Genomic DNA, 27,455 nt, shown 5'->3' on the forward strand with positions numbered 1-27,455 from the left:
AAAAAAAAAAAAAAAAAAATGGGAATGATCCTATGTAAAAAAAAAAATAAAAAAATAAAAAGGAAGGGAATTCTGATACATGCTGCAGCATGAATGAACCCTGTGGGCATTATGGCAAGTCCAGTCACAAAAGTACAAATATTGTATGATTCCTCTTATGTGAGGTACCGAGAGTAGTTAAACTCAGATACAGAAAGTAGAATGGTGGTCATCGGGGACTAGGGGGAGGAAAGAATGGGAGTGTTACTGTTTAATGGGTAAAGAGTTTCAGTGAAAAGAGTCCTGAGGCTGGATGGTGGCAATGGCAGCAAAAAACTTGGATATACTTAATGCTACTGACCTGCACACTTAAAAATGGTTACTATTTTTATGTGTATTTTATAATTTAAAAAACAAAAACTATGAAAACTAAAGAATTAGATTCCATTTGCACATGTATTTTTAGATTGTTATTTTATCCAATTTATGAGGGAGCACTGCTATCTAGGCTTCAGTCTCTACTTTGAAATGCAAACATACTTGTGAAAATTACATTTTTCCTCTTTAAAAGATTCCCTTTAAAAATACCTAATTTGAAAAGAATTAGCTATATAATGGAACCATAAACAAACTTTAAGGAGCATTTGCTTTAACAACCTAAGTTGGGTCTTAGTAATAACATCCGTTATTTGATGTTGACCAATAACCACTAACAACTTTCTGCTGCATGCCCAGTACAATGAAAGACACCTCTAATGTATACCCTCTTATCATCTCCACCTCCACTCTTGCAATAATTTCCTAACAAGTCTCTCTGATCATTATCCAGTTTCCACCACTACAAGAGTAACCACTAAATCAAAATATACCGAGTGCCTATTTTGTGCCAGGCACTAAGGATACAGTGATGAAATCAGACACACCTCCAGCTTTCGGGGAGTTCACAGTCTGGTCCAGGAGAGAGAAAAACAAAATCATATAATTTCAGGCAGTAAAAGTGCTATGAAATGTAAGCAAATCGGTAAGAGGCAAGCTATTGCAGACAGAAGTCAGGCAAGGCCTCTCTCAGGTGAATGACTCTTGACATATGACAGGTACCCCTCCCCCCTCACTGCACCGTTCCAAGAATGTCCTTTTTTTTTTTTTCCACACTGTTTAAGTCAATATAACGGCTTGTCTCACAGAAGGAAGAACACCGGAATAGCTTAGACTTTCTTGCTATAGCAAGCTCAAATTGTGTCAGACAGTTTTGATCATCTGCCACAGAGTGTTGCTTGCAATAAGAATGTGTCATTGGAAAAGTCATAGTAATGTACATCCAGAGGCTGCATCTACAACCAGTAAATGTTTCATAATCCATTAAGAAGTGATTCCATGTAGTAAAGTATAAAATGATGAAGTAACAGTGAGACAAACAGTGAAAAGAGAAAATGAATTTTTACTTCCTTTGGCAGAGTAGCATGGTTTGTGTTAATACTGTAGAACCAGGGAAAGTAATACTGAAGGGAAGTGAGTATTCATTCAGATACTCAGCAAAACCCCTCTTCTTCCAGACCCTGGCCTCAAACCTTTGAACACACATTTGTGATTCTATCACTCCCTTCAATTCAATAGCTCTCCAGCTAATCTGGCTGAAATGAGACCCCCCCCCCCAGTGTGGCAACAAACCACTTTACCATTCATATTCTTCAGGGTCTCCCCACATGCCCTCAGTTTTCCAAGAAAACTAAGCTTTGGTGAATCCTCTTCCTTCTGCCTAGATTCCCTCCCGACCAAATCTCTCACTCTATCTACCTACCTTCAAAGCCCATCTCAAATATCAACTCCTAGAACAATGACATGAATATGATTTCCCCAGAGAAGCGGTATCTCCTTCTTCAAACTCCCTTTCCAGTCTTAAAACACCTGATGTTTAATTATAACTATTTTGTGTTGTTCTCCAACTCCATTATGACAGGTTTCATGGTTGAAGAAACAGGCTTGTTCATTTTTTTATCTCTTATAGTATGTTTTTCAGAGTACATACTCTTTATTCATGTTTATTAAATATGTAGAAGACTCAAAGAGATCTACCACTTGGCTGAGGAACAAAATTCAAGATGGCATAAAGTTCTACTTGGTATGGTTCTAGGCACTAAAATGCTGTGATTTGGTAAGAAATCACAACAGAACAGTAAAGTAGCAGAGAATGACTATGTTCAAACTCTAGCTCTTCCACTAATTTGACATGAACCTCAGGGAAGTTATTTAGCTTCTCTGGGCCTCAGTTTCCTCATCTGTAAAATGGTGAGACTATCACCTACCTCAGGGGTTGATGTGAAAAACCACAGAACCACAGCTAGAACTCAGGTTAGGCACAGAAAGATGCAAGCTAAGCAGAGAAGGTAGAGATGCACAGAGGAGGAAAACTAGCAAAGGCTAGGAAGTGAGAATAAATGTGGAACATAAGACAATCGGCTAGTTTTTGTTTTGGGCAATGGTGGGAAAATAAGGTATGATCTAAATGAGTTTAAAAATAGTGGACTAAAAACTGATTATATAAACCACATTACTTTATCACGTGTATATTTGGAGTTAGATGAAAGAGTTCTAGTGACAGTAATTAGCATCCAGTCTACATAATAATCTGCCTTGAGAACATCTCACACACTATATACCAGTCAGTTCTTTAATGAGAATCTGTATAAAACTCAAGAATTCCATCACATTTTGTTCAAGCCAAATATAAGTAAATGCTGGATTATAGTTATTTTAGAAGCATCCCTTTCTTTATGCTAGCTGAAAGAAACCAAGAGCTGATTATATGACAATGTAATAAAACACAAATTGAAAGAACTGCACTCCCCCATGAATTACCTTCTTACAATGTAAGATTTTATTACTCCTCTGCTCAAAACCCTCAGATAGCTCCCATCCCAGTAAAGGTGAAATCCTCACAACAGTGAAAAAGGCCCTGGTTGTTCTGCCCACCCCTTTCCCCCCTCCTTCCCTGACTTCATCTCCTACTACTCCCTCAGCTCACAGGACTCCAAGCACATTGGTCTTCTCACTGTTCCTCTAACAGGCCAGCTTTGTCCTCTTCAAGGCCTTTATGCTTGCTGTTCCCCAGCTTGGAACGTTCCTTTCCCCAGATATTCACAAGGCTCACTCCCTCACCTTCTTCTAGTCTGCTTAAGTATCACCCTGTCTGTAAGGAGTTGCCTGACTAATCTATTGCAAATTCGAAAAACACGTTCCCATTCCCCTTTCCAGCTTTATTTTTTTCCCTAAGGCATGGATCATCTTCTAACATACAGTATAATTTATGTATCTGTTTGCCTCTCTTCCCTCCACTAGAAAGTTAAGTTTCATGAGGGCAGAAGTCACAGACCTATCCCTAACACCTTAGATGGTGTTAAGGAATAGGCACACAATAAGCACTAATAAAAATATTCGGTGAAAGAATGAGTTACACATTAGGCTACATAAAGCCCCTTCTAGATACGGGAAAATACATTTTTGCCCATCGCTGAAAGTCTAAAAATTAATTTTTGGTAGAAACACTTATTGCTCACCTCCTATGTGCCAGAACTGGGCTTGGCTCTGAAAAGTTTAAATGAATTAAGACAATTCCTGCCCTTTAGAAACTCCTGGGTGTGTATATGGGGGACAGACACACAAACATCATTTATAAGACACCATATACAGGGAAGCCACAGAAAATTGATGAACAGCCTAAAGGAGTGAGGGCAAGGAGAGAAATGCTCACTGAGGCTATGAGACTACAATTACCCCAAACTCTCGACTAGTACGATAGTTTTTCCTTATATTTTTGGTGCGTATGCTTGCAACTCCACATAAATTATTTATTCACGTAAGATAGGCTTTCATGTAGGCCGCAAAAAAGTTTGTGTGACTATGGCGATCTCCTCAAGACTGCACAAAGAACATCGACTATTTGTTTTACAGTCTTCTCGTTTGGCAGGTTTTACCTATTAGGACCCCTACTTTGGGGGCCTGCATCTCCCACCTGCTGCCTGCTTGAGTCAGAATCCTCCCCGTGGCTAGCCCTGCCTCAGAGCCGGGCACCCTGCAAATCCCTTCCTAGCCCGGCGGGCGCCGCCTCCGGAAAGCCGCCAACTGGGCCTCGGTAAGAGTTGCGAGAAGCGGGAGCCGTGGGAGGGCGGCGCGGCTCGGAAGGCCCCGTCTAGGCCTCAGCCCACGTTTCCATCCCTCCCCAGTACCCTGGCCGCTGGTGCCCGGAGGCTCCGCGGACTCTTTGTTAAGAGAGGCCGCAGTTCTCCGCCCTCGCTAGGCCCCACAGTTGCCTCCAGTGCCCCCGAGGGTTAGCAGCCCTAAGTCCAGAGCTCCCACGCACAAACCTGCTGCTACAGCTGCAGCAGCAAATGCTACTACCGCCGGCGCGGAAAAAAATCTCGCGGCCCAAAGTACGCGCTGTCCGGGCTCCGTCCCGCCGCGGTCTTCCCTCTCCGCCCCCTTCGCCGTTGCTGCCGCCGCCGCCTCTGGCCCGTTGCTGAAAGGGGGAGGGGAATGAAAACCTGACATGCGCAGTGAAGAGAGCGCGGGCCAAAGGGCGGAGCCTGAGGCTACGGCTCCCGGAAGGCGCTGCTGGCTCCCGGCTTTAAAGTTCCAGAATGCCTCACAGGTTCCTCAGACTCTGAGGGGGAGCTGCTGCTGGGTGGAGAGTGTTCATGGTCCACCTCGAAGGTGGGTCTGGGAATGAAGAAAGAGGGGCAGTGACACGGAGCCGCCAAAAAATCCGAAGAGAAAGGAGTAGGGCGAATACCACATTTACATTAAAATGTCAATCCCCTTAACTCCGGTCCCTTGCAAATACGACTCGAGCAACATTTCTCCGCTTGCCTCTAGACACGCGGTCCCATAGAGCATGGCCACCTTTAGCTTCCGGAGCACCCGTTCACTGTGACGTCAACTTGACGGAACCCAAGTGAGGAGGACTGGGATAGGCGAGGACAATTCCGGCCCCGGGGCGGGGATTATGTAATTTTCCCAGCAGCCCCACCTCGCCTCAGCTAGGCCGGGGAGAGGGCGGTCTCGCGCTGTCCCCGAGGCTGCGTCCCGTCCCCCACGCCGCGCGCAGGCGTGGACGAGCCGCACGCATTCTACGTAACGGACGGCGGAGGCTAGGTGAAGGGGGGCGCGGCGTGACTGAGCTACTTGGTCGGCCTCTGTCTTAGAGGCTTCTGGGCACTGAAACCGCAGCGACCACAGAGGCGGCGACCAGACTGAGAGGCAGGCGGGGTAGAGGTGGCGGAGGCAGGAGCGCTGGGCCGAGTTTTAGCCTCGGCTACGGGTAGGTAGCGGGCCATGAGGCGTTAGTTGGTGGGTCCGGGCAAGGCCGAGCGGTGACTCTTGAGCTGCGTGGCCTGTATGCCGGTCTGGTTCCTCAACCAACCCTTAAGTCCAGCCGGTGGTGACAGGCATCGGTCCCTGCGCCCTCTAACTTCTCCCGACTTTATTTTGAAAAAAAAAAAATTTTTTTTTAACTCTGCATCAACATTAAGGCCCATTTTCTGTTGATTTGCGGGGTGGAGGGGTGTTGGGGAATTTAATGGTTTTCGGGAACTTTCCCACAGAACCGGGGAGGGGTGAGAAAATGCCAACCAGAAGGGCAAAGTTAGAGGAAATTTACAGTGTGCAGCTGGAAGAATGGAAGCAGACATTAGGATGAATTGATTCTGCATGGTAGGGAGAAACTAAACAAGGGTGGTTTAACAGAAACAACAACTTCTGTGGCCAATTTTTGATGAAGGTTTCTAACTTGAAACGTTTTTATCCATCACATGTAAGGAGATGGGAATGAAATCTACATGATTTCCAGAAGACTCATATTCTGGCCGTTGTCAGAATGGCCTAATCGAAAATGACAACAGGGAATGATGGCCTCACTTACTCCTCTTTCGTTTTTAAATTCAGAGTCAGTCGCTGAGAGACTATTGGATGAGCTTGCAGAAGATAATCAAACCAGATTCGTTAATGCTTTTGCCTTGACTTGGTCCTGTGTTCCTTGCTTCAGGAGTCTCAGGCCGGGTGGCCTGGCAGGGAGTTGAGCACTTGAGAAATGAGTCGACAGGTGCAGCAGAGACTTCTGAGAGGGAAGGCCAAGGTACAAATGGCTTGGATAATTTTAAACTAAATAACCTAGGAGGAGCTCTGTTACAGTGCTGAGTTATCTTGGAAATGTTTCTATGGTGTGAACATTTTAAATGGCAATTCTATTTGAAATGATCAGACATTTGCAGACCATTAATCAAGTTGACTGTACAAGTGTTAACCTTTAGTCACTTCTATTTCGAAAAAAGTTCAAGACTGGGATCTGAAAAGGGAAACACTAAAAATGAGGTTTTTTAACTCTTAAAGAATATTTGTAAGGCAGAGCAGAAGAAAGGAATAGGAACTAATATTGAGCGCCTTCGTCGTGCCAGGCAGTGTGTTAAAATGGCACATATCTCCTGTAATACCCATCACAGCCCAGGGGCAAGTAGCAAATGGTATCCCTTTTTTGCATGTGGGGAACAGGGAATTTTAAGTAAATAGCCTAAGATCATATGGCTGGTAAATGGTAAAGCTGACATTTTAAACCAAGTATGAGAAGAAATAGGGGAAAAGAACACATACTTCACTGAAGTTTTTCCTCTTTCTTCCACTTTTGACCAAATGTCACAACATGAGAACTAGGGGGAAAGCCTAGACAAATTAGAAGAGAAACTTTGTTTAACAGGTAATAACTTGGAGGATTGATGACCCTTATAACTAGTGGAAGCTGAAAATGTCCGTTCTAGAGTTTAGGAGCATGAATTAATAAAAGACGGAGACACATCACAAACCCCCTTGAGTTTGGTGTTGAGAGGGCAGCGTGCTTTCCACAAAATGTCCTCTGGTGCTAACCTCAAAGATCAAATAGTGGAAAGGTGTCTGTCCATATCCATGGGAAATTGGTTCCAGGACCCACTGCTCAGAGACCAAAATCCATGGATACTCAAGTCACTTACATAAAATAGCATGGTATTTGCATATACCCTACACACATCACCCGTATACTTAAAACTCATCTCTAGTTTACTTATAATACCTAGTACAATGTAAACACTATGTAAATAGTTGTTACACTGTATTGGCTTTTTAGTTTGTTTTTTTTTTTCTTTTGTATTGTTTTATATATTTTTTCCTGAATATTTTCAGTCCGTGGTTGGTTGAATCCACAGATGTGGAACCCACCCATACAGAGGGCCTACTGTACTGTTGGCCTATCCTTTATGGCATTTCTCAAAATCATTTGTACCTTTCAAAATTTATTAACTTTAATTCTAAGAATAATTCTTTTTTTTAATATAATCTCAGATGGGAAAATATAATTCTAAGATTATTTCTTGAGCATCCATGGGTTGCAAGATATTGGGCAATAACCTTTTATATTAAACTAATTCCTTTAAGGATTGATGGTGCTATAAATATGAGATTTAGATTATTCATTATCCTCAAGCTTGAAAGAGTAGTACATATTTCCTTTTGCCTCACTCTCACCTCCATTAAGACTCAAGTCTGCACCTGGCTTCCATCCCTACTTCCCTGCACTTGGCAATAATGATTTCCTGATTAATATTTGGAAATTTTTGGTCTGTATATTACTTGAACTTCAATTGAAACTTAGCTCTGCTTCCTTCTTAGAAACATGCTTCTCCTTTAACTTCTATGATACCACTTTGACCAGACTCTTCTTTTTCTCTAACCATTCCTTTTTAGCATCCCATTCTAGTTCTTCACCTCTTAGTTTTTGTGTGTTTCTGGGTTGTTTTGGTTGTCGTTGTCATCTTTTCTTCTTTTCTTTTTCTTTTTTTTTTTTTTTTAAACCTTATTCTTAATACCATCTCTATTTCCAGCTCAGGCTTGTGTTTCTGGGTATTTCCTTTTCTCTGTTTATAAAATGGTTTATGACACCTTTTAGGGACATTATGAAAATTAAGAGATAAGTGTTAGTCTTCTAGCATACTGCTTGAATACTCTCCAGACTTTTCAACAGCTGCTAAATTCAATTTATTACCTTTTCCCACAATTTTTTCCTCCTTTATTGTTCTTTATCTCAATTAAGAATGGCTTTGTCCGGCTATTTATCAAGCCACAACTTGGTATCACCACAAATCTTCCTTGCCCATATTCCCTGTATCCAATCACTATGCAAGTATAACTCTTAAATGCCTATCAGGTCACTTTTTCTCTTCATTCCCACCACTGCCAGATAATTACTGTTTTATCCAGTTATCTCAGCTACTTCCTATTTTTCCTGCCTCAAGTACCCTTCCCCAATTCACTCCACCCATAAGCTGTCAGTGTTAAATTACAAATCTGATCGTGGCACTCTCCTACTTAAAATCTGTTAGTTGCTTTTAATTATTCAAACTTCTTGGTGTGGTATTTAAATAAAAATCATCATAATCTGGCCCCTGATGGCCTTTCCAGCCTAATTTCCTCCACTTGAGTCTACAAATGCAGTGCTCTATCACAGTGGACTCCAGCCTTTTTGGCACCGGGACTGGTTTCATGGAAGACAGTTTTTCCATGGACGGGGGAGAGGTGGGTGGATGGTGGTTTCAGGATGATTCAGGCGCATTACATTTATTGTGTACTTTATTATTATTACATTGTTACTTGCCACTCACTGATAGGGTTTTGATGTGAGTCTGCAAGCAATTGATTTATTATGATCTCTGTGCAGTCAAGCCTCTCTGCTAATGATAAGCTGTATTTGCAGCCACTCCCCAGCGCTAGCATCACTGCCTCAGCTCCACCTCAGATCATCAGGCATTAGATTCTAATAAGGAGCGTGCAACCTAGATCCCTCACATGCACAGTTTACAGTAGGGCTCACACTCCTATGAGAATCTAATATGCTGACCTGACAGGAGGCAGGTGATGTGAGCAAAGGGGATCAGCTGTAAATACAGATGAAGCTTCACTCCCTTGCCTGCTGCTCACCTGCTGCTGTGCAGCCTGGTTCCTAACAGGTCACAGACTGGTACTGGCCCAGGGCTTGGGTACTGCAGCTCTATCATACCGAACTCCTAAAATATGCTATTTCAGGCCTTTGTGCCATAGCTGTTCCTCAATCTGCAATTCCTCATCTCGAGTGCAGGAGGAACCATGCTTTTATTTTTTACAACTATTACTTTTGGCCAAGCGTGGTAGCTTGCAACGGAAGCCAAGGTGAGAGGATCACTTAAGGCCAGGAGTTCGAGGCCAACCTGGACAACAGACTGAGACCCCATCTCCACAAAAAATGGAAAATTTAGCTGGGCTTGGTGGTGTGCACCTGTAGTTACAGCTACTTTAGGGAGGCTGAGGCAGGAGGATCACTTGAGCCCAGCAGTTTGAGGTTGCGGTGAGCTATGACACCATTGCACTCTAGCCTGGGCAGCAAAGCAAGACCCTGTCTAAAAACAAAACCAAAAACAAACAAATAAAAATGTTTATTTTAATTACAAAAGTATCTTGTAGAAAAATATAAAGAAAAATAGGACAAAATGCCCATAATCCTACTATACAAACTAAATGCTATTTATGCGTAGATGTACGTCCTTCTAAACCGTTTTTTAAATATGCATTTGCTTCAAAAACAACATGGGTTCTAACCTGATTTGTAACAGTATTTAATGGACAGAAAGTAACCTTGTTTTTTGGCTACACCCATAGTTTAGCCAAATAGTTTCAGAATTTTCACTCTCCCATAAGTAATACTTTAACAAATAACCCTTGAAGCCGAATTCCTGTGCAAATTTATGATTATTCAGAAATCATGCTTTGCTTATTTTGGTATCTACTGTAGTGATATGCTTAGTGAAGGTACATTTAATTACATATAGTAGGATCATTTGTCAAAAGCAATGAAAGCCAAAGGAGATTTTATAATATTTTATAATAATTGGTTAGCCTTTGATGATTATTGAATCCTTATGTAATAAAAATTGTATTTTAGAAAGATCATGGTTTTTAGCAAGGAGAGAAGTACGGCGTAGGGAGAGAGTCGAGACAAGGGAGACCATTTAGGATAATGACTGTGGTTCCTCAGCAGGTAGGTGGTGGTAACTTGGATTATGGTGGTTTTGGGAATCAAAGAAGAAAACACTAGGATTTGATTGCTGATTAGATTTCAAAGGGAAAAGAAAATGAGAAATTAGGTATTTTATTCATTTCAACAAGTAAGATTGGAAAAATTGGATCAATACTATAATAGTATAAAAATAGAGAAATTCAGGCCAAGCACAGTGGCTCACACCTGTACTCCCAGCACTTTGGGAGGCCAAGGTGGGAGGATCACTTGAAGCCAGGAATTTGAGATCAGCCTGGGCAACATAATGAGACCTCTGTTTCTACAAAAGAAAATTTTTTTTATCAGCTGAGTGTGGTGGCTGACTGTAGTGCCAGCTACTAGGGGGTGGGTAAGGCAGAAGGGTTGCTTGAACCCAGGAGTTTGAGACTGCAGTGACTTATGATTGTGCCACTACACTCCAGCCTGGGTGAAGAGCAAGACTCTGTCTCAAAAAAAAAAAAAACCGGAAAACTCAGATACCTGCTGAGTTTGAGTTAGAGCTGACTGTAGGGCAGGTGTCAGTAGACTACCGCCTGAGAGGTGGCCTGTGAAAGAATGATTTTTGCATTTTTAAAGGTTTGTTTAGAAAAAAAAAGAAGAATATGCAACAGAGACCAGTATGTGCCCCATAAAGCATAAAATATTTACTATTTTACCAGATACAGAAAAAGGTTGTAGGACATCAAAATAGCGATATCTGTTAAACAATTGATGACACAGGGCTGGTCTTGAGATAACTGCTATTTGCATATAGATGTATGTCCTTCTAAACCTTTTTCTTTATTTGCCTCAATGGTTTTCATGGTTGCAATCTAACTACTTCTCAAATGCCAGCTCTAATGTTCTCCCCTTTTTTTGTAAAGCCTTACCTATTTGATAAAATGGTTACATTGCCCTCCATGTTTTCATATAATCTGGTACATATTTTTGTCACATATGTGGTTTCATCTATCAGTTCAAAAGCTTGTTCAGTTGTTGGAATACTTAGGTGTCCTTTTCAAAAAGCTATATATAAAATGCTTATATATTGAATTCCATCATACACACTGGGAACAATTTGTTAGCTGAAAATTACTACTTTTAAGTAAGTAATATAAAATCACAGCCACCAATGTACATTTGAGAAGCAGCCTGAGAAGTGGTTCATAGCATGAATTTTGGAGGCAAAACTCTGGGATCAAATTATAGCTCTGTTACCCTTGGTAGTTGTATTAATAATTAGTATCTCTGTGCCTCATTTTTCTTATCTGAAATGGGGGTATTAGTACTGCTACTTTCCTTAGAGGGCTGTTATAGGATTAAATAAGTTGCTTTTTGTAAAGCCTTTAGAACAGTGTCTAGCTAGCACTTAGTGTCTTAAGTGTTTGATCTCATGATAATGGTGTTCACACATGCACACACAAAGTTGATCTAAGGAGAAATGGCTTTTCTGTTCCAGGATTATGCTTGCTACAACTAACATAAATAGTTACATCTTATTCGAATCTTCTTTATACCTCTTTCTCAGTTTCTATAAAAAGCTTTTTATAGGCCTCCCAAAAATGCTTATTTGAATACTCATTGTAAATACGAAGAGAATTTTAGAGAACCCAACCTAAAGAAATTAAATGACTTGTCCAAGATTTTACAGATACCTAGTGCCAGGATCTAGACCAGAACCCAAGCCTCTTGACTTCACTTCATTTTCCTTTATCTAATGCTATCTGAATCAAATAGTATTGCATGAGAGACAAGCAGGAAAGGTTTGTAGATTTATTAACTATTTACAAAACCTGATCAGTATTTATAGAATGGCATTCCGTTTGGTTTATTTTTTTTAAAGGTGCAATGAAAGCCTTCCACGCTTTCTGTATTGTCCTTTTGGTATTCGGGAACATCTCTGAAGCCAAGTTTGATGATTTTGAGGATGAGGAAGATATAGTAGAGTATGATGATAATGACTTTGCTGAATTTGAGGATGTCATGGAGGATTCTGTTACTGAATCTCCTCAACGGGTGATAACCACTGAAGATGATGAAGATGAGACCACTGTGGAATTGGAAGGACAGGATGAAAACCAAGAAGGAGATTTTGAAGATGCAGATACCCAAGTGAGGTTCTTTTTTTTGATTTCTTGGGAAATCAGAAGGATGGGAAATTTTGTAGCTAGTGCTTTTCCCAAATGTTAAGAGTAAGACCCAGATCTAGGGAGACCTTTACTATCTGGCACCTTAATTTTTGTTCTGTAGTTATAACTCTTCTAGATGTTTTGTGGTCTGTTCCTACCTCTTACATTGATAGAATGGATTGTGTTTTTCTCTTCTATTGAAACCCTGGCTGAGGGAGGGGCTGGAGAATAGATAATATGTAGGATGAGAATTATATTATTTAGAACTTTGGGTTCAAAAGCATGGGGAATCATCATTTTGGTGTTTGGGTTTTTTTCCCCCCAGCTTTTTGGTACTGTAATTGACAAATAAAAATTGTGTACATTTAAGGTATACAATATGATGTTTTGATATGCATATACATTGTGAAATTCTTAACACAGTCAAGCTAATTAACATAGCCATCACCTCACATAGATACCATTGTGTGCGTGTGTGGTAAGAATACTTAAGATCTACTCTGTTAGCAATTTCAAGTATGCAGTACATCATTAATTGTAGTTACCATGCTGTACATTAGGCTTCTAGAACTTACTCATCTTAACCTGAAAATTTGTACCCTTTGATCATTTTGTTAACAGTGTAATATCTCTGTGTTCTGTTCTTCCTGCTTACGCATTCTGTTTTCCTCTATAAATGTTGCCTACAAAATGAGACACAACTGTTGGTGACATTTGTAGAGGAAAACAGATGGTGCCTCATTTTTGTAGGAGGGAGATACCGAGAGTGAGCCATATGATGATGAAGAATTTGAAGGTTATGAAGACAAACCAGATACTACTTCTAGCAAAAATAAAGACCCAATAACAATTGTTGATGTAGGTATACAGAATTCTGAATTCCACACTAACCAAAAAAATATCGTTATTAATCCGAGAAATATAATTAGTGACATATAGCTGGTATTGATGTAATAATGGGAGCTGGGAGAGAGCTTGACATCAATTCTTCTAGTAAGAATCCACACCTAGAGAAGGAACTCGTATTTTTTATTCTAGTTTTACTTACAAATGAATAAGTAAGGGGATATACAGTACATTGGGTTTATTTTGAGGTGGGACCAAATGTAATACAAAGGGCTTTCCAGCTTTTCATGCCATTTGATTGTCCTTGCATTTCCTTAAAGAATCTTTTACAAAGCTGACCTAGAAAACCAAAAATGGGCATATTTTTCAAAGTATAGCCATGTTCAGTGACAGTTATGGTTTTCTCATTCTTTATTCCATGAGTTAGACTCCCTCCTTCAGCCTCAGCCCACATTAAATGGAATGATTTTGCTTCTTTAGGTTCCTGCACACCTCCAGAACAGTTGGGAGAGTTATTATCTAGAAATCTTGATGGTGACTGGTCTGCTTGCCTATATCATGAATTACATCATCGGGAAGAATAAAAATAGTCGCCTTGCTCAGGCCTGGTTTAACACTCATAGAGAGCTTTTGGAGAGCAACTTTACCTTAGTGGGTAAGTTAGGCCAATGTAAATCCAGCTTCCTGCTTGAAAACAATCTGGTAAGGATGGTTTATTCCCATTAGTATAAGTGTGTAATTGTTTTCATTGAATCCTAAAGAGGATGCATTTTATTTTCTCCCAAGGATCCTATTTTTTGTTAGGTTTTATGTACTGAATAAATTGCATTTATGTTAAAATTTTCTCATCTTTCATTAATCAACAATGTAATTGCCAAACTGCTTCTGATTAGAATGATATAATCAATATTACCAAAACAAGCTGATAAAATTCTGGCTGAAACCAAATAATTTTGACATTTTAGGTAGCTTGATAATTGCTTTCAATTCGTAAAATTGGAAGTCCCTCAAAATTCCCTCAAGTTTTGGGCACTTTAGTTTTGGATCCACTGATGAGGTATACAGTGAAGTACTTAGAGAAACCCTTATAGTTATATGGTGTGGGGAACGAAGTGTACTCCCCTCACATTCACCTCTGTCTGGCATTTAGCACTATATTTCTCTTTAATAGTAATCCATCTGCTCTGCAACAGACAAATATTTATATATCCTGCTGGGTACTTTGCACACATTTTTTCTTATTTACTCTTTGTGGCAACACTGTCAGTTGGGTATAGTTTCTATTTTCCTGAGGAGGGAACTGCAGGGCAGAAATGTTAAAAACTTGTCTAAGCTATTAAGTAACTGTGGGAACAGCACTGGTAGTCCCAGCTACTGGGGAGACTGAGGCAGGATGAATGCTTAAGCCCAGGAGTTTAAGACCAGCCTAAGCAACATCATGAAACTCCATCTCTAAAAATAAAATACAAAGAAATAAATAGCAACCAAGATATTAAAACCTATATACCTGTTTTAAAACTCCATGCTCTCTCCATTGTACTGTAATATTTCAGAGTACTTCTTGACCAGGAAATCAGAAAAAAATAAGCAGCCTGTGGCTCCTTCTACTTCTTGCTTGTTTTCATTTGGTGTATCAGTCTCTTTTACCTGGTGAGGTCCAACAGTTCTTTTGTACACTTAATGAATTAAATAGAGAAATTACTGGAATTTGACCTTTTCCTAGATCTGAAATACAACTCAATACCACTGATAAGACTCAGTTATTTAGCTGTTGGGAAAGAAAACTTGGTGAGAAAACACAGGAAGTGCTGAATAGTTTGTATTAATGGTATTTTTTATTCACTACATAGGAGGGTTTTTTTTTTTTAATTTTTGGCAGAGATATTTAAACTTATTTTGTTCCATTTTCTATCTACTTGAGAGATTTATACTCGAAGATAATCATCGTTAAACTAACAGTATGTGCTAGAGTCCATAATTTTTTTTATGGAGACAATAGAGTTTTAAAAGTAAAAGGAACAGTGCCAATCTGTTTTAATCCCTGTCTAAAGGAGAGTTCTGTAAGATAGCAAAGTATTTCTACCCTAAATCTATGATCATTAGGGGGTTAAGGTAGAGGAGGGTATTAGACCTCCACATTTTCAGTTAATCACATTAAGTGGTTTTACCCCCAGGAGATGATGGAACTAACAAAGAAGCCACAAGCACAGGAAAGTTGAACCAGGAGAACGAGCACATCTATAACCTGTGGTGTTCTGGTCGAGTGTGCTGTGAGGGCATGCTTATCCAGCTGAGGGTAAGTAGGGAACTTCTGGTACAATGTGTATCTTCCCCTAATTTTTTCCGGCCATGATTCCTAATTCTCCAAATTTAGTGTCTCATCCGTTTATGTCTGACTTGAAGTCTACACATTATTTCTACTAATTGGCAAATGTGTCGTAGGGTATATTTGATGAAGCATTTGGTTCTGCAAGGCCCTTTCTTTATAGTAAGTAGAAGCTGCAGTTGCATTAACTCACTTCTCTCATTTTTTCAGTTTCTCAAGAGACAAGACTTACTGAATGTCCTGGCCCGGATGATGAGGCCAGTGAGTGATCAAGTGGTATGTATTCTTCCCACTGGCTTTCTGTGTACAGACTGAATTCTTTGCTTTTTTTAGAGCTTATTCCATTTCTGCCTGGATTGTGTTTGGTGTTTCTGGCAACTTGTGTCCCTTGCCAAAGAATTTACCCTTTTCTGTTTAGACAGATTGTCTTCTTCCACTCTGTGCAGCTGTCAGGGGGCCTTCTTTTGCTTTTTTTGAGGGAAGGAGATAATACTCTATCCCCACATAGATCCCCTGAATTAGCCTTGGTGATAGAGGGAAAAGCAATTGTCATAGATAGTGTGCCTTCATAGCCAACTGTGCTCCTTGTATATGCTTTTATCTTTGGCAAAAAGCTGGTTTTCTTTGCTTCAAATAATACATTTTTGGCTAAAGGAACTCAAATCATGATCTGGGGACAGTATGTTTGGTATATTTCTTTCCTTTATTAAATTAACATGTTAATCTGCAAATCGTGCCCTTTGTAAGAAATGCCACACTCCTCTTCCCTCCATTCTTTCAGTAAATAATTGTATTGGCTCCCACTGCTACAAGAAACAAGTATATAAGACAGTTTCTTTTATATAAAGTAATAGAACAAGAAATATATATGTCAAAGTACAAAGTAGTATTTGGTTAATAAATACTGTGTTAGTAGTGATATAAATTAGGTACTTTGAAATGTCATCATTGGATTGAAAATCATTGTTATTATTTAAAAGGTGTCATTTTTAGTTGTAAACCTGTATCTTTATTTTAATTTTTCTAATATGGTCATGATGGCTTAATCCATTAAAATTGAGAGCCCCATCAGTTAACATTTCTGTCATCCTTTCTCCCCCAAACATCATCTTATTAGCTAGAAAGGCGGAAAGTTTGCCGTATCCCCAGCCATCTTTTTTTTTTTTTTTTTTTTTATTCCTTTTTTGAGACGGGGTCTTGCTCTGTCACCCTGGGTAGAGTGCAGCTGCACTGTAACCTCAAACTCCTGGGCTCAAGGGATCCTCTTGCCTCAGCCTTCTAAGTAGCTGGGACTACAAGTGTGATTCGCATCACCCAGCTAATTTTTCTATTTCTTGTAGAGATGGGTCTTACTCTTCCTCAGGCTGGTTTTGAACTCCTGAGCTCAAGCGATCCTCCTGCCTCAGCTTCCCAGAGAGCTAGGATTACAGGTGTGAGCCACCATGCCCGGCCTCCCTAGCCATCTTTTAGTAGAAATTATTCTTTAGTGTTTTAATCATTTTCAGTTCTTTCCTGGAGTAGACTTAATCTTCTCTTTGTCTCTGGACCAGCCATCCTTTTATAACTATCTCTATCTCTATCTCTCTCCCTGCCCCCCCCCACCCCACGCTAAGAAAAATAGCCTCAACAGACTCGTGTCTTTTTATTTACCTTGTTTTTCTGGTTTCCATTTAAGGTGTGGCTTTATGTAATTTCCCCTCAATGGTGGAAGAGCAGAAAACCCTTTCTTTTACAGCTGCCATCTTGCCAGTTCTTCCCCTACATTAACATTTCCGTTCTTCCACATACTGAAAATGTTTGACCCAAACATTTTAAGATATAATTAATATGACAAATAGGGGGCCGTGTTTTATCATATCAGACTTTTTATTGTCTTTCTGGCCCAATCAGAGTACTAACTATTTACCTGCCTAGGATGTTTTCTAACACCAACAACCAATTCTCAGATTCTCTGGATGCCAACTAGGTGTCCAACAATTCAGTTCAATTCTGACACTATATAAGTGGAGTTAGCTTCACATCCCACAGGTTGAAGGGCTCAGTCCCATAAGACTGCCCCCACTTCAAATGCAGTCTCCAGTCCCAGGTTACCCGTATAGTCACCTGTACTTCTCACCAACTAACTATAAACCAGGGGATCCCACAACCTCCCTTTATATCCAATAATTTCTTAGAATGGCTCACAGAACTCAGGAAAACACTTTATTTACATTTACTCATTTATTATAAAGGATCAACTCAGGAATAGCCAAATGAAAGAGAGGCATAGGGCAAGGTATGGAGGTAGGGGGTTGCATGGATCTTTCATGCCCTTTTCTGAGCACGCCACCCTTCCTGCAAGATGATGTGTTCAACTTGAGAGCTCTCAATCTTGTTCGAGGGGCTCATTATAAGTAACCAAAGATACTTCTATTATTCAGAAAATTCTAAGGATTTTAGGAGCTCTGTGCCAGAAAGCTGGAATAAAATCAAATATATTTCTCATTATTCCATATTGTATGATTTGGTTCTTGTTCATTTCTGATTTTTGGACCTGAGTACTCCTATATGAACGTGTGTTAGTATTCTATTGCTACATAACAAATTACCCAAACTTAGCAGCTTAAAATGACACTCATTTATTTACTCAATTTTTTTTGGTCAGAAGTCCAGCATGGACTTCTCTTCAGGGTCTTACTAGGCTGAAATCAAATTGTCAGCAAGGCTAGAATTCTCTGGAGCTTGGGGTTCTCTTCTCAGGGTCATTCAGGTTGTTGGCAGAATTCAGTTCCTTGTGGTTATAGGGCCCTATTTTCTTGCAAGCTGCCAACTGAGAACTACTCTCAGCTCCTAAAGGCCACCCTCAGGACCTTTCCAGACCCCTCATCTCCCCCCATGAGCCCTTTCACACTTTGACCCTCTTCTTCAAATAGGGCCCAGCCTCTTTTAGGGATTTGCTTGATTAGGTTGGGTACACCCAAGATAATGTCCCTTTTGGTTATTTCAAAGTCACTTGATTAGGGGCCTTCTGCCATATAGCAGCATAATTATGGGAGTGCTATTCCATCATATTCACAAATCCTACTCACTTAAAGGGAGGATATGTATACCAGGGGGTGGGAATCTTAGCGGTCATTTAGAAATCTGCCTACCACAGAATCTAACAAGTGGGTTTTGTTGTTGGTTTTTAAAGCAAATTAAAGTAACCATGAATGATGAAGACATGGATACCTATGTGTTTGCTGTTGGCACACGGAAAGCCTTGGTGCGACTGCAGAAAGAAATGCAGGATCTGGTATGTGAGGTTGTTCCAACTGAAATATATGGAGAAGCTCTGCCTTTTTATTACATAGATGCTCAAGTTCTTAGCATAGGATAATTAATTATATCACTTGAGTGTTTGAAGCACTACTTTGAAATAGGTCAGTACATATTCTTTTGAGGGGGGAAAAAGTCTTCTTTGTGCATAATAAAATGTTATATCTCACTTTAAATTACCTCTTCCCACAGAGTGAGTTTTGTAGTGATAAACCTAAGTCTGGAGCAAAGTATGGACTGCCAGACTCCTTGGCCATCCTATCAGAGATGGGAGAAGTCACAGAGGGAATGATGGATACAAAGGTAAATGCAATGGAAGACATACGTTTGCTAGACCTTGTATTTATAGGCCACACTCCCTAAAAGTCTCACTGTACAAGTTCTTCATTTTATGGCAATGCACTAGTTATGTATTCCTCTCCCACACAAATATTAAAATACCTCTTTAAGCAGTAGATTAACTTGTCAAAAGGACAATTTGATTAGTCAAGAAGTCTCTCTAAATCAAGAGCAAATTGTTCCTGGATTTGCTAAGGACTTTCAGGTTTTTTGAAAAGGGAGTATAATTTTTATCCTTTTCACCATGTCATTTAGTCTTTTTTTTTTTTTGAGCTTCAATTAGTGTGGAAGAAGAGGGATATAGAGAGCCCCCCACCCCGACCCCCTTTTTTTTTTTTTAAGAGATCTTGCTATGTGCCCAAGCTGGATTGCAGTGGCTATTCACAGATGTGATCATAGCTGACTGTAGCCTTGAACTCCTGGGCTCAAGCAATCATCCCACTTTAGCCTCCCCAGTAGCTAGGACTACGGACACGAGCCACCATGCCCAGCTGAGAGAGCCATTTCTTTCTATTGGTTGTGTGATGGTAACACATCTTAGTATCATAAAAATATAGGATAACTCAGGATAGTTATAAATGTAAGTTCAAGGTGATGTGTTTACAAAGCATCCCCTGAAATTATTTTAAGTTTTATCTTTATGCTTTCATTTTTGTTTAGAACATTGATACATTTTCATCTGCTCAATGAGAAATTTAATCATTGGTGTGACTGAAGGGTCCTAGTTTCATTTTAGAGAGGTTCCTTATTTAATTTTTAAAAAGCTTTGGTCTTAATGACATTGTGCAAAAGTAAGGAAGATTGAAGAGTGAATATCTTTATGAAAAAAGGGAAATGCATCAAACCCTACTTTAAAAATATAATTTTTTTTTTTTTTTTTAGATGGTTCATTTCCTTACACACTATGCTGACAAGATTGAATCCGTTCATTTTTCGGATCAGTTCTCTGGTCCAAAAATTATGCAAGAGTACGTATGAGATAAAAACGTTAAAATTAATTTTCCTTACTCGCTTTCTATGCTAAAATACCTTAAGGTGCTTCTGCAATTTCCCTTATCAAATGAGTAAGGGAAGTTGGTGACAGGCCTCCAAGTGTTCCTTTGCTTTGAGTGCATGCGTCACAAGAGGTCATTGGAAACCTGTAAGAGACAAACACATGAGTTACCCTCCCCCAGTTTGCATGTTTGCACCACCCCATGCAGTGCCCTCCTGCATGTTTGCACCACTCACTCAGTGAGGTGGTTGAGAATCTTACAGAATGGCTGATGCTAAGAGAAGCAATTGCTAATTTCTTTTTCCTTTGTAGTATAGGTTCTTTTTTTTTAATTTATGATATTAATTTGTGATGTTTGACTTGTGTTTGATTGCAAATCTGAGTATTTTGTAATTTATGGCCTTTTCTGGCTTCCCTGTCTGAACAGTTGGGTTATTGTATACTTTCCTAGCATATTATCAGACACTCTCAATGCCCATAGGGTTTCTGGATTTATAGTAATATTGTTCAAGTGTACATATTTAGGTCTTGGATTTGTTCTTTGAATTCACAGCTTGCATCAGGATAGCATATTTATTTCACTTTATCCTTGGTGTGGAACTGGTTCTGACCCAAATTTTTAGCTAAAGGCTTCTCATAGGCTATGAAGTTGAGCACAGTTAAAAGCCAATGTGGATTTTAGTTGTATGTTAAGATTACTGAGGTGCTTATGCCTCTAGGTAGTACAGCATCATCCTTGCCTTGCTCAACTCAATCACAATACTGGGGACAAAGTTTCCATTGTAGCATTCATCGAGACTTTTGTTTGTGGAAGGGAGGGCAGTTGGTCGAAGAATTTATAGTTGAAAATTACAAAGGAATCTTCAATGACCGAGCTAAATTATATCTGCCATCCCTAAATTTTTTTCTGGGCCTAACTCAAAAATAAGATGCTTTGTTACAGGAAGATAGCATAAGAGTTGGAAATAAAAAATAAAAATCCATCTAAATAAGCAAAAATGTTATTTAAAATATGGGCCTCGTATTTAAATACAGGCTCATTTCTGGCTCCCCAGGTGAGATGGAATGTACCCTGCTTAGAGGGAACATCACTGGAGGTGTTCAAGTATAGTGTAAAGATCACTTGGGAAAGCATCCATCAGATAGATGAGTGGACCAGATGACCTGTAAACCTCCTTAAGGCTCGAGATTATATTTGACTTGGGAATGCCAAGCCAAATACTGTGCTGATTATTTGCAGGTATCTGTTCATCTAAGTGGATTTGGTGACCTGTATGCATGGAAAATATCTTTCTTGTGTTCCTTCTTAATAGCCTTTTGTTTTATGACAGGGAAGGTCAGCCTTTGAAGCTACCTGACACTAAGAGGACACTATTGTTTACATTTAATGGTAAGCGTTCTGGGTTCTGTCTGGGTTCTTAGTTTTCTGTGCCTTGATCTTGAGAGCATTGTTCCTTCCTAAATGATAGCTATAAAACTATGTTAAAACTAACCCCATGCTTGTTTATTGATTTCTGAGTTTCTTCAAGAAGAGAACCTTTTATATATTTTAATGTCTATTTTCTACTGCATTTCAACTGCTTAAGAAACTTAGAGAAAGGAGTCTATTAACATAAAAAAGGGCTGGAATATTAATATTAATGTTGCCACTAACTCATAGAAAAAATGGCTTTTTTTCCCAGTGCCTGGTTCAGGTAACACTTACCCAAAGGATATGGAGGCTTTGCTACCCCTGATGAACATGGTGATTTACTCTATTGATAAAGCCAAAAAGTTTCGACTCAACAGAGAAGTAAGACTCAAAGCCTTTATTATAAATTGGCCCCTTTTATTATTTTTTCTGGGGGAAGGGATAGGTGGAAAGCCCCTGGGGGAAGGAGCTATCAATGATTTCAATGATTGAATCTTTGCTAGTTGACCGGAAAGTGTCAAATGGGAGTACTTTTATAAAAGAATGCTAAATGGGATTTTGCTACTGTTGGATAGAAATGGATATCTCATAAAACACTTTGTTTCTTGGGAAAAGGGCAAACAAAAAGCAGATAAGAACCGTGCTCGAGTAGAAGAAAACTTCTTGAAGCTGACACATGTGCAAAGACAGGAAGCTGCACAGTCTCGGCGGGAAGAGAAGAAAAGGGCAGAGAAGGAGCGAATCATGAATGAAGAAGATCCTGAGAAACAGCGCAGGCTGGAGGTATGACAGACTTTTCTTTTTTTTTTTTGAGACAGGGTCTTGCTCTGTCACCCTGAGTAGAGTGCAGTGGCATCATCATCATAGCTCACTGCAACTTCAAACTCCTGGTGTCAAGCGATCCTCTCCCATAGCTGGGACTATAGGTGCTCACCACAATGCCTGGCTAATTTTTCTATTTTTAGTAGAGATGGGGTCTCGCTCTTGCTCAGGCTGGTCTTGAACTCCTGACCTCAAGCGATCCTGCCTCAGCCTCCCAAAGTGCTAGAATTACAGGCATAAGCCACCATGCCTAGCCAAACTTTGTATCTCTTGGGTAAAACTAAGATTTATGTCATATTGGTTGTTAAGGTAATTCTTTGTAGGAATGTACACAAGCTAAAAGTTTAGCATTTACTCAGCATTTGGGACATTGTGTCAGTTCATCGTATTATGAAAGATAAATAATCCTTCCTCTCAAACCATGCACTTTGAGTCTATGAACCTGGAAAATGATCTGACTTATCCTGTTCCCTTAGCACAGTTTCATTTTGAAAGTCCCACTATCATTTTTCAAGCCAAACAAACACTGCAGCAGAAAGAAATTAGGACTTTTAATAGAAACCAGCATATGTGCCCCTTTTGTATTTTTTTGTTTTCTGTTTTGGGGTTTTTGTTTTGTGTTTTGGTTTTTTGTGGGGAGTATAGTGGCATGATCATAGCTCACTGCAACCTCAAACTCCTGGGTTCAAGCGATCCTCCTGCCTCAGCTCCTGAGTAGCTGGGACTACAGGCACATACTACCACACCCAGCCTTGTTTTCTGTTTTTTTATGTAACTAGAACCTCAAACTTAGAACTTTTTAGGCTGTAGTATATTTTTCAAAGATAGCATGTTCTGATATTTTTGTGAAAAAAGATGCCATAATCCAGCTCTAAAATAATTTTAAACTTTGTAAATGCTGGTCAAAACGGAGAAGAGCAAAGTCCTAGAAGATGTGAGTTTTAATCGGAATAATATTGAGAGGGTGGAAGAAAATTCTTAAGAGTGAAGGGGGCGTGCTTCCAAGAAAATGTGAGCTGCTGTGTGGCACTGCAATTGCCAGTAGTGCCATTAATGCTATTCAGTGAAGTGTCTGGAATACCAGAGACCTGTCCTCATCTTCCCCTCTTTCTCTTCAATTTTTGTTTGATTTGGTTTTGTTTAGAGATAGGCTATTTTCCCTGAAAATACAGGTCTTTTTGCAGTCGTCATTATAAATGAAAATGGCTTTTAATGTACACGTGAAGAATCTACACGGGAATAGGTCATGCCTTTTATTTTTCTCTGAAAAGGAAATTCTTTCTAGGGTTTGAAACTACAATGGGTTAAAGGAAAAGGGGCATCTGGAACTTGAGTTAGATTTTAAGCTTCTTGTGGTTATAAAGAATTAATTTTTTTAGAACCACCACTGTAAGCCTATCACAGTGGTGCATGCCTGTAGTCCCAGCTACTCAGGAGTCTGAGGGAGGAGGATCACTTGAGCCCAGGAGTTCAAGGTTGAAGTGAGCTATGATTTCACCACTGTGCGCAGCCTAGGCAACAGAGCAAGACCCTGTCTCTAAAATGAATAAGAAAGGAAGGAAAGAAAAGAAAGAGAAGATTATAGTCAATTTCCAATTTGAATAACTCATCCATACAAATGAGCTGGACCTCCCTGCCACTGCTAGCGTAGTAGCTTGTTTGTTTTGTCTTTTTATATATTTAATTTGAAAAATACAGAGCAACATTATACACAGAAGTTAAAATTAAAACTTGATTACTATGTAAAAATAATATAACAATCCTTCAGACGGCCCCATCCCTAAAAATAACCAGTGTTAATACTTTACATAGTTCTCTATGTGTTTAATGAATATATTTCTTAATGTACATCATCTTAAAAACAAGTGTTCTGCAAGTTTTTTATATTAAAAATATCAGTCTTTCAAAAAAGTGATGTCTTTCCAGATTTGTGCTTTTTAATTTCCTGAGGAAAACAGTCTTAGAAGGTACACACAGACACACATGTACATTCATGTATATATATGCATATGTATACATATAAAATATATTTTGAATACATATTACCAATAAGAAGTTGTACCAATTTATACTTTTACCAGTATGGGAGCTCCTCTTGTATCTTTTCAAAAAGTAGTTGTTACCCTTTTTTTTTTAATTTGTGATTGTGGTGGGGGGAAATGGTATCTCATTTGTATTTTTTCAATTATTATTCCAAATGAACATTTTTCACATGTATTGACCTTAACATAAATATATTTGTTAACCATGATACTGTATTCTGTGTATCAGTAGTTTTGCACATGTACGTATGGAAATTAGGAATGGCTAACACTGGGAAAGGAGTGAATATAGTGGAGATAAGGGTTGGGACAGTGGGAAGAAGACATTGGGACAATAGTTTGGCTACTTTATGTAGCTGCCTCAGAATAGTATAGCTCTTGAGATATACAATGTTGCTACTTCCTTGCTACTGGGCCCTGACAGGAGGCAGCAATATTGCCAAAGGAGGTGGGTTCATTCCTGCCTTTGCAAATCCAAACTCAGAATGTATTTTCCCATAAAAGCAGCTTACCCTTAACATTGGTGGTAGTTTCACAGTAGCACAGCTGGGGATGCGTAAACATTCGGGCTTATACTGCTGTATAGGTGAAGAGTTCTTTGTTATCTAGTGCAGGAACATAACACAATCAATAGTTCCCAAACCAGGAATTTACAAATCACCCTTTGAAACCTAATTTGTTATATTATCAAGAACTATGTATGCTACATGCTTCTGCTTTTTCTCATCCATATTTTCTCAATCCTGTACCAGTTGAGGAGTATAGTTCTCAGGACATTTCTACCCCAGTCTCCTAAAAAAATGAAGTTTGAGATTGCAGCTGAAATAAGCTTTAATCAAATGTGACCACTAATGGCCATCAGTGAAGTCTTACTTTGACTTAGCCTCTAAGGCCATATATCTTGGCAGGTATATATTTATCTGCCAACATAAATGGTATGATAAATGTTGGGCCAGTGTTTCCTGGGTATAAGAAAAATCAAACCAGAATAACAAAGCCTGGTTAATTGTAGTAGTTTCTTTCTAAATTGAGATTTTAGTTACCTCTGCTTCATTTCAAGTTAATTTTCATTCACCAACATAGGTATTGGCCATTATTTTTATAACTATCTTCTAGAATGTTATTTATGGTGCAAGCCTAAGTTTTTAAATAACACTATAGGCAATATTGTGGTTTTGACTTTTTAAACATGTGCTTGGAGCTTAGTTTGGGTTCTCTCTCTCCCACTGCCCCTTTCCCTCTTTCTCTAGGAAGCTGCTTTGAGGCGTGAGCAAAAGAAGTTGGAGAAGAAGCAAATGAAAATGAAACAAATCAAAGTGAAAGCCATGTAAAGTCATCCCAGAGATTTGAGTTCTGATGCCACCTATAAGCTCTGAATTTACAGGAAACAAAAAGACACCTGTCCATTTCTAACCTTAAATTTCAGACACTTCTGGCAAACTGAGATATCCTTATTTCATCATCCACTCTGCTTTTGGTTTGGAGTTTTATGGGGGTTATAGATAGATTGAAAGGGCTCTGTTTCCGTAATTTTCTTCCAGATAATCAAATTATTTTGATTATTTTATAAAAGGAACAATATATGAAATCTGTGTAGTTTTAACATATTTTTAAAATTATAACATGAATCATCAGTGCTTTTAGTACTTCAATGTTTGAAGAAATACCATGAAATTTATAGATAGATTGTTGCTTTTTGTTTAAGCAGTTGAAATGGCTATGAAGACTGACTCTAAACCAAGATTCCACAAATAGCTATTGGAATTGCACAATAAACATTGCTTGGTGTTTTCTTCTGTGTCTGCATTAAACTTGTGAAAAAGTAAAATTTAGAACACTACATGCAGTAATGAAATTTCAAGGACTCAAAACAATGCAGTGTATGTTTTGTAGGTGGGAGGTGCTGATGACAGTATTATAGGAAATCTGTAGGCATTAGGATACTGACATACATGAAAAATTCTAGGGATAAGTAGTACAGGAGCACAGTTTCTCCTTACCTGATACTACAAGCTAATGACAATGTGAATGCTTTATTTTAAGTGGTTGTATGTTTATTTTTCTCGAGTAACAAATGCATGAAAAATTAATACTTCACCTAGATTAGATCACAGTCCGATCATTGGTCTGTGTGAAGTCACACATTTTCCTTCTTGGTTGCTGCAATCTGTTAGATGCATGGAGAAGCTCTATTCTCTGTGCTGTGGCTATGTACCTTTGCTTCTCCTTCTGCTTCTATCTCTTCCATAGTTGAGGCTGGGTATGTTCTTTCAAAGAAATAGCTATGAATATGCATAAGTATACTTTAAAAATGAGTGCTCCTAAATTATTGCAAGTTCTTTCTGCCTCTTGAGGGGGAAATTCTGGGAGAGAGGCCCATCTATCTGCACAAGCATTTAGCTTGTTCAGATCTCTGCATTTTATAAATGCTTCCTACTAAGAAAGCATTTTTTAGGTCACTGCTTGTACCAGGTAATTTTTGCTGGGGATGGGAAAAGGTTGGGTTTTTCAATGGGAGTGGGGTGGGCGGGTATTTTTTGTTGATGCTTTATGTGCAGGTCTGTTCTGAGGCAATAACAGTAAGTTGCTGTGAAAACAGCATGTGCTGCTGCCTTTGTAACTGCATGGAAACTTTTCACATGGGTTTTTCTCTAGGTTAATACAGAAATATGTAAACTGAGAGATGCAAATGTAATGTTTTTTAACAGTTCATGAAATTAAGTTATTAAAATAACAAAATTTAACTAATGCTATATAATTCTAGAATTAGCCTTGTTTTACAGACCTTTAAAATACATTCTAGAAGTCAAAGTTGATATGCTTAGTTATCTTTTGAGTAATAAAAGCTTTCTTAAAGTCCCATACATTTGGACCATGGCAGCTAATTTTGTAATTTAAGCATTCATATGAACTACCTATGGACATATATTAAACTGATTTACAAAATCTCAAAGTGCCGCCTTGAGTTTCTAGAGTTGTCCTGTAAGAGCATAAGCCCACAGGAAAGATCTTTCTGTTCAATAAAAGTCAGAATTGAAATACTTTGCCTTCTAAAGAGTTGGTCTTGAATATTCCCTTTGTTGTTACTATGTAATCGCTTTTAGAATGTTTTATATTTTTAGAGCCCCATATATTGTTAATGGGCTACTCCCTGCAGTCCCCCTCTTGAGTTAACACTCCATTAAC

The 27,455-nt window shown here is 39.1% G+C and overlaps 2 protein-coding genes across 3 annotated transcripts in view; one reads left to right on the plus strand and one right to left on the minus strand.

The window, feature by feature from the left end:
• The window catches only part of DDX42 (DEAD (Asp-Glu-Ala-Asp) box helicase 42), a 51,853-nt gene extending 47,353 nt beyond the window's left edge, over positions 1-4,500 (minus strand). The window contains exon 1 of the mRNA XM_012659581.1: positions 4,341-4,500. The gene's annotated coding sequence lies outside the window, so the exon portion shown is untranslated. The remainder of the gene's footprint in view (positions 1-4,340) is intronic.
• A 484-nt stretch (positions 4,501-4,984) lies between these two features.
• On the plus strand, positions 4,985-27,007 carry CCDC47 (coiled-coil domain containing 47). Of its 2 annotated transcripts, XM_012661290.1 has the most exons (14): positions 4,985-5,293; positions 6,017-6,106; positions 11,907-12,175; positions 12,943-13,050; positions 13,519-13,693; positions 15,213-15,334; positions 15,575-15,640; positions 18,537-18,638; positions 18,854-18,964; positions 19,883-19,968; positions 21,326-21,384; positions 21,677-21,786; positions 22,021-22,188; positions 25,520-26,029. In XM_012661290.1, exons 3-14 carry the CDS (start codon positions 11,912-11,914, stop codon positions 25,598-25,600), a joined length of 1,452 nt encoding a protein of 483 aa, XP_012516744.1. In that variant the 5' UTR covers positions 4,985-5,293; positions 6,017-6,106; positions 11,907-11,911; the 3' UTR covers positions 25,601-26,029. The 2 variants fall into 2 exon arrangements, with proteins under 2 accessions (XP_012516744.1, XP_012516735.1); XM_012661281.1 differs by lacking the exon at positions 6,017-6,106 and having other exon boundaries at positions 25,520-27,007.
• The last annotated feature ends 448 nt before the right edge of the window (positions 27,008-27,455 follow it).

This window comes from Propithecus coquereli, unplaced genomic scaffold (genome assembly GCF_000956105.1).
Source record: "Propithecus coquereli isolate 6110/MARCELLA unplaced genomic scaffold, Pcoq_1.0 Scaffold119, whole genome shotgun sequence".
NCBI lineage: Eukaryota > Metazoa > Chordata > Mammalia > Primates > Indriidae > Propithecus > Propithecus coquereli.

Bases quoted from the DNA above. Each gene is read 5' to 3' on its own strand.
- CCDC47 (XM_012661281.1), top strand. From the start codon at position 11,912: ATGAAAGCCTTCCACGCTTTCTGTATTGTCCTTTTGGTATTCGGGAAC. The intron at 21,385-21,676 runs GTAAGCGTTCTG...TTTTTTTCCCAG, and splicing joins ACTATTGTTTACATTTAATG to TGCCTGGTTCAGGTAACACT. The intron at 21,787-22,020 runs GTAAGACTCAAA...TCTTGGGAAAAG, and splicing joins AGTTTCGACTCAACAGAGAA to GGCAAACAAAAAGCAGATAA.